At 48.3% G+C, this 12,280-nt stretch overlaps 1 protein-coding gene across 2 annotated transcripts in view; it reads left to right on the plus strand.

The window, feature by feature from the left end:
• Positions 1-12,280, plus strand: part of CLNK (cytokine dependent hematopoietic cell linker) — a 157,686-nt gene that overhangs the window by 81,287 nt on the left and 64,119 nt on the right. For both annotated transcript variants that reach the window (XM_033105433.1, XM_033105434.1), the window contains exon 3: positions 4,021-4,092. In XM_033105433.1, the coding sequence (XP_032961324.1) occupies positions 4,021-4,092 (72 nt within the window). The remainder of the gene's footprint in view (positions 1-4,020; positions 4,093-12,280) is intronic.

Consider the following 12,280-nt stretch of genomic DNA (forward strand, 5'->3'; position numbering starts at 1 on the left):
CTGTGGTCAACTCATTAATGTGTGGACATTCCTCTCAAGTTACTCTAGGGAGGGCTAGCAGCTCCAATCTTCAGGGGCCAGTCAACTAATATAAAAAATGTAAGACAGTATGGAGAGAATGGTGGGCTTTAGGAGCTGGAGAGAATGGGCCCTTTGTAAATACATTCAAATTCAAACTTAAAAAAAAAAAAACTTTGGCAAGAAGCCTGGGTCTGCCCTTCGGTTTTTCTGGGTTCAGTGCAAGCACATAAAAAGTGGCCAGCATCCAGGTTATGGTATGTCAAATCCCCGAGAAACTGAGCTCTGCTCAGGTGGTCAGGGAGAGTGCAAAGAGTTCCTAGGTGGAGAAGAAGTTGTGTACAGGAATATACAACTTGAAGGAAGTTTGCACAGACCACCCATGTAGCTCAGGAACCAAATTGAAAGAAGAAAATGAGAATTTACTTGGAGAAGTTGTTTCTGACAACTGATGTGGTGGCTATTTTAAGGGAGTTATAAGTATAGCACTCTGCTGCAAAAAAAAAAAAAAATTGGTCATAATGGCCTCTCACATGCAAGAGTGAAGAGTTAGAGAAACAGTTTATTCTGGTATTTGCTGGAGTCTTCTGGAATTAGCTGAAAAACTTGTGAAAATTGGTCTGACATTTTCAGGAGTCAGAGAAGGTTAAAAAAAATAGGCTGCAGAAAAATTCTGCCTGATTTGGTTTGTAGATTTGCAAAAAGCCTTCTGGATGTTACTTAAGTGTCACCTCTACTCACACTTCCACAGTGAGTAAGCAATATGTGTGGCAGACAGACACTAAAAGTGCCCCCATGATCTCATCTCCTGGTGCTCACGTCCTTCCCTTTAATTGTGAGCGAGACTGTTGCTGCTTCTAAACCACAGGATAGGGCAAAATTGACGGGATGTCCTTTCCATGATTGTATTACATAAGGTTACATCCTTTCCTCTTTGTCTCCCTGGTTTGCATGTTGTGCTAAGGAAACAGGCCATGTTAGGGAGGCCCGTGTGGCAAGGAACTGAGGGCAGCCTCCAGCCCACAGACACCAAGGCTCTGGGTCCAACAGACCCTAAAAATCTGCATCCCCCCCAACAATCACGTGAGCTTAGAAGCAGATCCTTCATCAGGTGAGCTCTCTAGGCTGACACCTTGATTGCAGCCTCAACAGAAACCCTACGACAAAGGACCCGGGAAAGCCTTCCCTAAATTCTTGATGCACAAAAACTGTAAGATAATAATAATGCGTGTTGTTTAAGCTTCTAAGTTTGTGATAATGTTGATGTACAGGACTAGATAACGACTACAGTACGGCACAATATTTAAGAATGAAACCAAAGGTAATGTGACATCTCGTAAGCCTGCTAACATAGCAGTGTATTCTTGTCTTTCTGAGGGCATAACAGAAACTAAGAAAACAGACTTGATAATCATAGAAGAATTGATAAATCACATCACGGAGGGGGGAAAGTCCCATAGATTTATAAGGAAGGAAAAAAAAATCCATGGACTTTATAAGGAAGTAGAAAGTCTTGTGGACTGTATAAAAGAACAGGAAATCTAATGGATGCCCAAATTAAGGTTCGTGGTGAGGTGCATGGAAAGAAAGAGTGCTAGATGGCGGAATGGAGGTCATGGCTCATAGAGGACTGTGCAAGTGAACATGACATCACGTTGGCTAGGCTGGACTCAATCTAGAGTCTCAGGAGACCCTTTAAAACAGGTGGTGCTACCATACTTTTTGGAGTGACTTCTACTGTTCAAGACAAGGCTACTGTATGGTGTTCATATCTCAGAGGCTGAGAAAAGGAAGACAGTGTTATCTCTGCAGAAGTACTTCAAATCGCTACAGTCAACCCGATGGCAATACAGGAGAAACAGCAGGTGGTGGGGTCAATATTTTCAAAGTCCTCATGAGAGACAAACGTCTTGTACTTGGAGGCGGAGCGACATAAGTTGACTTGGTCAAGGAGGTCATATCACATGGAGACACGTGAACTGCTCGTCACCTCTATGTCATGCAGTCATTGGCTACAGCCTTCAAAGCCCTTCATTAGGCACAGGAAGAAACTTCTAGAATTAAGGCCAGTGACAACTCCAAGGCCCATGCAGTACTGGCTTTGATAACGAGGTTGAAGTCCTGAAGCACTTGAGGCTTCTCAAGCAGAGAGGTGATGGATAGTTGTCTACATAGAACAGGGTTCTTGCTGTAGTTCAGTGCATGGAGTAGAGGCCAGGAGGCCAGCAAAGTGGGTGGAGGGCTTTGCCCAGGGGCTGGGCTGGAGAGAACGAGAGCAGAACTACAACTGAGAATTGCTCCTGGGAGTGAAGAAGGGCAGGCACAGAATGAGGGACACTTAGGGATCGATGGTTAGGATCCGGTAACAAGTTAGTGAGATGGCAGTGATAGAGAGGGAGATGGCCAGCGTGCTGGTTTGGAAACCAAGTGGGCGTTGGAGCCACTCGCTCGTGAAAGGGCCTCGAGCCACTGGAGGATAACCAATGAGAAAGGCCCAGAAAATAGTTAGACGTCCATGTCTGGAACTTGAGAGAAACCAGAGTTCAGATAGAGATTTATGAATCAAATTCTACCTGGATAGAAAAACAACAAAAGAATGAAATATATGAACTAATGCAATAATTTAATGATTTTGAAATTATGAAATAATAAAAAATAAAATGAAAGATGAAAGAATGCCATCATCTTTCTAGCTACAGTGACAAAATATATCCAAACAACACGCTACGTTTTCTATACATTGTATTGCAATTAATAGGCTACACACACAATCCCAGATGGAGAGAGAATCATAGGTCATCTTTAGGCACTTCCTGGAGCCCTTTCTTTGTGTGGACATTCATGCACGTCCACTGAGGGCCACTGTGGGCCAGGCACTAACCCGTGCCCTGGAGAGGCCCAGCCCAGCAATTTCTGGCCTTAGAGAATGGCAGAGGAGCAGGTTTATTAGACATGAATACAAGCTACAAGTCATAACAAAGGTACAATTACAACTCAGACAAGTGCTGTGAAGAAGCCAGTCTCAGAGGTCGGGGACCGTTTCTCTAAGCAAGCGACAAGTGACTGAGCTGAGAAGCATGAGTCAGAGTGAAGGTGAAGGAAGACCAGGGGCATTTCAGAAAGAGAGAACAGCACCTGAAAGAAAGAGGGAGCAGAGAAAGTCTGAGGACCAGGAAGTAGCAAGTTTGGCTCAAGGGCAGGGAGCCAGGAGGACGATGAGTCAGGGATGCTAAGCAGGTAGCTTCCAAGGATCGCTGGGGACAGGCGAGTACCCTCAACAAATGGCTGATCAAGCTCACGAGGATGCCTACAAAAGAAAATAAAGTATATTCTGCCCGGCTAATTAAATTAACTAAGATACATAATAGATAATGTATGTCTTAATGAATTTTAACAAATTAGCTCAATTTAAAATCATTTAATCTCCTCATAGAAAATGCCACGGAGAAGTGCCTAAATTATATAGGGGTTCAATAAATATTATTTGAATCTAAGTTGCTCTTGTTAAATAGTCTGCCTTCCTACACCCAATGATGTGTGCTGGTTTGGGGTCACATTCCACTAACATAGGAAAGCGTCTAGAACATTCCTTGGCCCACAGGCACTGTCCTAGTTTGACAGCCTCCCGTCAACCACACAGTGAAGGTCTGATGCTCTTCATTTTATGGAGCAATGTCACAGAAACTCAGTTTCAGGAGTGACCCTGCTGACCTGGGAGAGCAGACCCCACCCCTGTTTTGCCTGGGGTGTTTCTTTCATCCCCAGCTACCACCCCTTGCAAAAGAAAACTCTCGTTTTTAAAAAATAATAAAGTAATTGAATTACTTAAAATGCAGATTTTTTTAAACCCCAATGGAAATGCTAAGAAATTTGGAAATATGTGTGAGACGTTAAATACTGAAACCGGCCGGGGTGGTTGTTTGTATGAATGAAAGTACTTAATTAATTTTTCCCCCAGCATCTTACTATTTCCTGACTGTAATCTCTTTTCTTTTATCCCAGGGGCAATAGAAGGACAACAAAAGAAGGACCCAGTGATTTGAAAGTCCAGAACGTCTCTCTGCTGAAAAACAAGTGAGAATATGTTCTTGTTTATGATAGAGGAGTGAAAAGTTTAATTCTGTGGCACATAAGCTCACACACACACACACACACACACACACACACACAGTTAATGTGAGAGAATTATAGGGCTAGCAGTGACCTAACAGGTTACATGGAGACCGAGGTCCAGAAAAAGAAGGGACTTGATGTGGTTGACCTGCCAGCAGGTGTGTCATGCAGGTGAAGGATCAGAAGCCCCAGCGTCCATAGCATTTCAGACCAGGGCTATTTCCACCACCCACCCAGGTCTCTAAACAGCCCAAGAAAGCACCACTGAGAGGGATCTCTCCATTGTTCAGCTGGTGAATGATTTAGATGACGGCTCAGGAATGGGTCAGGCCACAAGTCCACCATCAGTCCGGTCTCACACGCAAGGAGACAAGAGAGAGCCACCGGCCTATATGGTTTCTTTTTTTTGTCCTTCAACTGAGCAAGACATTTACTGAGCAATTATGGCCTCCGGAATTGCACAGACTACTGAAGATGCAGAGAGATGAAACACAAAGTCCTAGCTTCAAAGGGCTCACGGCCAAGTCTTCAAGCTCAGAACGGGGGCTCACGTGATAAAGTCACCGACAAGAGACCGATCCTAATGTCCAATCAGCTGTGCCGTGGGCCAGCAGTCTGATCCCAGGCAACACCCCAATGCTCAGAGGGGTTACCGGGCTCCCTGAGCCCAGCCACAGCTCCCCCACAGGCCCGCCAGAGCTGTCTCCTCCTGGCGGTGCCATGGGTCTCCGTGCACTATGCCAGTTCCTACATCCCCACCTATTTCAACTCGAGTCAGTCGCCAAACATTCATTCGGTTCCTACCATGTGCGAGACACACGGAGTACTCTCAGGGCCCTAAGATTTGCCTGAAGAAATATTTTCCCTAAGCAAAGTGAGTGACTGCCTGTAAAACAGAACACTTGAAATATTTTCAAGACCACATTAAGCAAAGGAAAATCTGTGGCTGTTCTTCAATGTTTACGTTACATTTAAATAATGCATTTTAAGTCCGTTTTTCTTACTTCTTGACAATAGCGAGAGATGGGAGATGGAAGGGTGAGAAGCCTTCCTTCAGATGGAGATGGTTGCAGCAATTACATACATCAAAGTAATATTTACACTTACATTTGGGGGGGAAGAAAACAGAGAACAGTGCTTTTTTTTTTCTGAAGCAAATTATTTCAGAATGTGTCATAGCATGCTCAAGATATATTAAAAAGAGCAACAGACGATGTTTCTGCAACCTGTTCCAAACCATTTATAAACCCCAACTTAAAAAAAAAATTCCCATATCCATACAAATGTCTGTACCACTGCATATTTTATAATGAAAGTATTATATGAATATAAATTAGTATTTGAGATATATAAATCAAATCAAAACGTCTGAAGACTATAGACTTGGGTGCACTGTCTTACTTCAATAACTGTTAAACCGCAGTGCTGATTCTCCATACAAATTATAGTTATCAGTGTTTGAAGGTGAAGAATGTCAGGGGGGCACTACAGATGAGCAGTGCCGTGGGGTAGAACATGTCCAGCGGGGCTGGATTTAAATCGCCACGGACCTGCTTACTAGCTGGGTCATCTCGCTCAGACAAGCCCATTTCCACCTCAGCGCCTCAGGTATTTTAGGAATGGTATTGGGAAAATAATAAGTAGGCTGTCCTGTCCACCACCGATCCCTTTGCCTAAAGCGACTCCTGCGTTCAGGGACTAGATGAGTGACCATCGTAGTGTGCCTGGAACAAAGCAGGCTCTCAGTCAGTAACAGGGCACTGGGCACTCACCTGATCTAGGCGCTGTTGTGAGAGCATCTCAGAAGTATCTCCCTGGATCCTAACCACCCACCTTATTCCAGGAGAGAAGGGTGCAGCCTGGAACAGTTTAACTCCCCCAGGGCCGAGGGGCTGGGTGTGGTAGGTACGGGTAGACATTTACACATTTGTATTAACTTCTACAGCCACCCTAGCACTTCCTGCCACTGCACTCAGTACTGCCACCCCTTAGTTAGGGGCAGGAGTCAGCTCTCCCGACAGGCACAGAATGCTGTCCACTCCCACCCGCCCCCAAACTCAAACATGCGTGGACCGACTGGTAACAGACAAAGCAAAGCGCTAAGCTGAGTGCTAGGGCCCCCCCGGATGAGACGCCCCAGGGCACTATCCAAGAAAATCACAAGATCACACCCACAGCCATCACCCTCGACTTGTCCACAGTATTGAGGTGAACGCGTCCTAGAACATCCCATGGGCGTCATCTGCTTAAATCCCCAACGCCCTCTTCTGTTCTGTATCGTGTCCCCAGGGGGTACAAACAGAAACATACTGATGGAGGTTTTCCAACCGAGTTCAAGCTCAAATCGCTAGTGGAACACCTAGCATGCACCAGACACCATGAATGGAACTTTGACACGTAATCCTTGCTATGTGCTGGTACGAGTAGGTAGTATTATTCCCATTTTATAGATGAGGAACGAGAGCCTGGGAGAGGTTACATGTCTTGATCACAATCCCAGAGCAACTAGCTGGTAACAGCGGAATTTGCATTCAGAGTCGAACTCCAATCATGTGTCCCTTCTGGGACCTAAGTTATCACAGCTTTCTCCTATGTCAGTATGTACACGCGAATCTCACCTTCCAGTCCTATGAGTCTTTAACAAGCTCGTGTCCAGACGCTCCACTACAGAGAAGGGTGATCACACTCCAGAGAGGAATGTCCACATCCGTGAACAGGAAGCCTCTAGTGGCACTTCTAGAGTGTGGTCCTAGACCAGCCCGGCCTCCTGAATCAGAAACGCAGGTGATGGAGGTGTCCGTGCTTAAAGAAGCCCTCCTGGCGATTCTAAGGCCCGTTCAAGTTGGAGAACCTTGGCTTTGAGCATCCCGACCAATAGTGCAAGCTTTGGAGCTGGAGTAAGAGGTCTCTGGACCCAGCACTCACTCTGCCCCTACTACCCTTTACATCCCAGTAAGTGGGGTGGAGAGAGAAGATATAAAATAGGGACTAGGTGTGAGACGGTAGGAGGGAGTGGGACAGAATTCTCTCCCCACCTGGGAAAAATCACGGCACTGGGGCCTGGGAGAATCAGAGATGTAGGCACAGCCCCCACCATCAAGATGTTCAGTCTATGGTGAGGGAAACACACGAAGAATATATAACAGATCATCAGACCTGTGCCGGGAGCCATGACAGAGTCAGACGCAGGCCCTGTGGGAGTACAGGGGGCTAAGGGATGGGGAGGCTGAGGGTTTGCCCACGCTGACATGCTCATGAGTAAGAGTCTCCATTCCAAGGCGTGTCTTCACCTTCCCCTTTGCAGGGCTGGGCCGTGCTCTTACGAACAGTGTCGCTCACGCTTTGCACGCTCAGATCCTCCTCCAAGCCTCACCTCACTGGCTGTCAGTGTTTTCCCTCCTGCCACTAACACCTGCAGCAAGAGTTCGTTCCAGGGGGACAAGGAGCAGGTGGCTATCATTTCTCAAGGCCCCCGAGGAGCAGCGCTCATCCTCTGGGAGCCAGCCTCCCTGTTCTCTGCCAGGCATGAGGAGGCCCCCTGCCAGCCCTTCCCAGAGACAAGACGGGCGGCCACTGCTGCTTGTCTGCGCTCAGCCTCTCCGGTTTTGCCCCACCTCTTCTCCAGCTACCCTGGCAATCCATGGCACTGAGGGATCCCCGAGAATCACTTCTGCTCCCTCTGGCCTCCCTCACCGGGCAGAAAGTGGAGTGGCCTCCGGAAGATCTGACAGCTTCACGGAGGGTTCAAAGGGCTTCCACAGAGAATGTATGGAACATAGCGTGGAGTCCCGCCAGCTTGCCCGTGGCTGTCCACAAGGAGCTGTTACATAGTAGATGCGCAATAAACACTGCTGAAGCGGGGCAGGGAGTGGGGAGAATAAAGTCAGGACCCACGAGGATACACCAGGATGCTGTTAGCGTGTGCTGGTCACAGTGCCTGGCACGTACTAGACTTAAATAGATGATTAAAGGAACTTCAAACAGGGGAAGAAGGATGGGGGAAAGAAGAGACAGAAGACAAAACAGTGCGGAAGGGACAGAGAGAAGCTGGAGGAGATTGTGGACTCGGGGTTGACCTGCCCCCTGGAGCAACACCAGGCACAGCAGGCCTTCAGCTCCGCAACTGTCACTTGTCAGCTGGACAGCCCATCAAAATGCCGAATATGTTTGTTCTCATCTTTTAATATTTGTCAGGGACGTGGATGGCTTATAGGAAAAGGAGTACAGGTTACAACACATGCTTTCTGTCCTCAAAGAACTTAAAATCTAGTTGAGGAAAGAAAAAACATAAAGTTTTAAAATACATTTAAATAAGAAATTAATAATTATACAGTCTTTTAACTGTGCTAAGTACGTCATTAGAGCAAGAGGTGCCACAGATGGCCAAAGGAAGGAAGGCCACTGGCCCTGGCAGGCAGGACCCTGGGGAACGAGGGGGTGTCCCCAGCCAAGGGTGTCTTGGGAGATACAAGCTTCTGCAGTTCTGAACTGTGCCAAACACATTCCCAGGACCCCTTCCGGGAAATGCATGCTCCCAATTTTTTTTTCCTTTGTAAAATTAAATAGAAAAGAGGAGACCGTTGAAGCTAATCAAGGATTCCTTTGACAAAGAACGAACCCAGGTATTCAATTATGAAATATGAGCCTTGGCCTGATTTCACCTTGGTGTGAATTTCACCTGCTTCCAGGTGCTGTGGGGTTGAGAGATACTCGCCGATCTCGCATTTACCATGAGAAACAACACAGAGCCTGTTGTGGGGTATTTAGGTGGGACGTGTGCACACGGGTGGGACGGGCTCCTCCTGTGCGGACACCACTGGGCCTTGTGGGACAGCACAGGTCTGTGGATGGGCCCAGCCTCAGTCTGCAACACGTCTCTAGGCTGCCTTACTCTTGAGATGCCCCTCTTATGTCTGCTTCCCTCATTCATTCGTTCTCATTCAACAACACATTATTGCGTACGGGCCGTGTTCCAGGCCCGGCATTAGGTACTGGTCTCCTTTTAGGGGCTGGCGGCCCAGCATAGGACGTGTGAGAAGTCATGCTGTACTCGGTGCTGGCTGTGAGTGTGGGGTCCGTTGGGCACAGGCCTGACGATCAGAGGAGGGGTTGGTGGCCACACCCACTGTCAAGGCCATCACCACCTCTTACTCAGACGGCTACCTCCCAGCCCTTCCCTCTCCAATCCATCATAGGTGCTCCTACGTTACTTTTCTGAGATACAGCTCTGAGCGTCCTTTATCCGCTGCCTCCAAAGCTGCACGCTGCCTCCAGATCAACACAGCCCTTCCAGCTTATCCTTCCGATTCCCTACTCTCTGCACACACTGTGCTTTTCCAAATCTTGGCTCCCTGATGCAAACCCTCCACCTCCCTCCAGGTGGAGGAGAGCAAGGAGGGTGGGCCCTGCCATTAGACAGGCCAGGTGTGAAAGGTCTCACTCTTCCAGGGCCTCACCTGGGCCTCGGTCAATCCACCTGCAAAGTGAAAGGTCTAACTCACGGTCCCACTGGGCGTTAACGTTCCATTAGCCCTAAAATTGCTATAAAGCTACTGCCTGCCAAGAATTACCAGGAGGTTTGGCAGAAATGACTGACATAAAATGCACTATGACAACACAGGACAGAGAGAGGGAAGAAGGGGAGGAACTGAGAACTTTAGATCTGTCTTTATTTCCCTCTAGTTTACATTAAAAATAACTTTAGTAAATCTTAAAACTATCAGGTGTCTTCCCAAAACTAGAGAATTTTATTCTAACGCAGTCTTTTCATTTCCGGGGCAGAACTGAAAGTGAGCTAGGGAGCTAAGTCAGTTAATCTTGGAGGTACAGGAGAAGAGAGCTGACAGGGTGAAATCACCCTGACCGTTTCCCAAGGGTTTTGCTGATGAATTCTGGACCAGCCGTGGGTGCCAGGGGAGACCCACAGGGACCCACACCCCAAGGGGCAATGAAGAATCAGTCTCCATGCCAGGAGCTTGACCCTGGAGACAAGACCAAGTCCCGTCTCTATGGGGCCGGAATAACACACCATCCAAACTTTGTTCCCATGGAGAAGAACCACCACGCAACTGCACGCAGCCTACTTCATCAGATCCAGTTCTCCCAGGCAGCAAGGGGTGGCGGAGGGAGGATGAGTTTAATTGAGGACCCTTTAAAAATCAAAAAATTATTACACATATTCAATTATTAAGAAGTCGTAAACATTTAAAATAATTCAGACATTAAAAACCTTTATTTGTAATAAGCCACAAATATTAAAAACCAGAAACCTCTGGAGGTCAGCCCTGTTCATTTCATCTTCCGTGAACTCCCCACCATAACCTGGACACCTGCCTATACAAGCCAGAAATCGAGAGGAAGACCTGCCTCCCTCAGGCCCCGATGTGGAAGGGGGCGGAGGTGGGGGGTGAGGAAGGGCAGAGGGGGGGCTGCCAAGCTGCAACACCATCCAGCTGTGACCTGTTGGCACCTGGCAATGCTCTTGATGCTGCTGACGACGTGACACCAGGGTGCATCCTTGTCATTTCCTGGCAAGAGGCGCTTACTAACACAGGAGCCTTGCTTGAGCCCAGAGAAATCTCCATGAAGTTTGCTAGCAACATCTTCCATTAATCATCCTGGGCTGTCGAGCTGCAAAGACTGTTAACACACAGGAACCTTTTCAGAAAGCTTGTCAGCGGCTGGTGTCAACGTCCTCGGTCCAGCCAGACACAACGGTGGCGTCCAGGAAGCCTCCCGGGACCCAGTCCTTCCTAGGCCTGAGCCTTTCTCTTCTCCCCACCCCCACCCCTTGTGAGCTCAGCTGGAATAACAAGCCATTCCCTGCTTTGCTGATGCTTCCTCTGGTAATTCATGTGGCTTGCACTGACGCATGCAAGGAGAGCCCTGGGGTGCACAATCCCGGAGGATATGACACATGAATGAGCACCATCGCTCTGGGACCCCAGCGCCGAGAGCCGAGTGGATCAGATAAGCCTCTTTCAGACAGCGCTGACAATTGCAAACTCCCAGACGCAGAGAGCTGGCGGTCTGAGTTGCTGCTCTGGACTCATAAATAATAAGGGATTTAGAGGGGGACAAATCTGGCTCTGCAGAGAGCTTGCTGCCACTTTCGGCAAGTCACTTCACTCTTCTACGCTTTAGCTGCATCTGCAAAGTGAGGAAAGCCTTCCAGCCGGAGGCCAGCCTCACCCAGTACCCCTTCTGCAGAACCCCTGCCTTTAGGCATCAAAAGACTTCGGTTCTGCCTCCAGGAGTCTGAAACTTGGAACAGCGAATGGGGCAACATGACCTCAGCGTGCTTTCTAGCGTTAACAGTCTTTGATTCTAAAAACCACATGAGGCCTAGATAAGAAGAAGGACGGAACCCTAATTTCAAAGCTACAGTTCTCTCTAGGAGCCCGACAAGAGTGTGTGTCGGGTTCCAGAGGCCTGGGCACAGGCGGGCATGCTGCCTGCCCTGGACACGCTACCTGCTGGCCCTGGCCCCAATGGACAGAGTTGCAAACACATATCATTTCCATCTCATGCGCCATGAGTTGCAAGTCTGGGGAGACTTTTGAGGCCTTAATCAAAGACCAACAGTTAGGGTAGAGGCCGTGGGTGGAAAGTGTCAAGACAGAGCTCTCAGGCCCCAGATAAATGACCAGCTTTCCTGGCTGACTTACTGTTCATTTCTGCAGAATCGCAGGCAACTTGAAAGGGTGCCAAGAGCTAACCACCAGGGGTCTGAGACCACAGATGCACAGTTCCTGCAAAGTCTGACCCCCCACCGCCTGCAGGCCCGAGCTGGGGGGCAGACAGGCAGGTGACAACTCCCTCGCTCTCTGTGGGACTGGGCCAGTTGTGGGGCCCTCAGAATCCCTCGTTTCCTCATCTGCAAACTTGGAACAAGACTCGCTACCCCACAGGGTCATTTTGAATATTAAAATAGTGACTAGAAGGTAGCAGCAGTTGGAAGTTGGACCCGTGGGCTGTGGTCACCTGGTTACTAACCTCTCCCGGCTTAACTGTTCTGTGCCCAGTGTCCCCGCCACCAAACAGGCCTCGTAAATATTTACACCTGGCGTGTGTTGCGATGCTCAATTAATTGCTCCGGTGACGCAGGTTGTGAGCCTCGGAGGAAAGGTGCACCGCCAGGCCCGGGGGT

Source organism: Rhinolophus ferrumequinum, chromosome 5 (genome assembly GCF_004115265.2).
Source record: "Rhinolophus ferrumequinum isolate MPI-CBG mRhiFer1 chromosome 5, mRhiFer1_v1.p, whole genome shotgun sequence".
In the NCBI taxonomy this organism is placed as follows: domain Eukaryota; kingdom Metazoa; phylum Chordata; class Mammalia; order Chiroptera; family Rhinolophidae; genus Rhinolophus; species Rhinolophus ferrumequinum.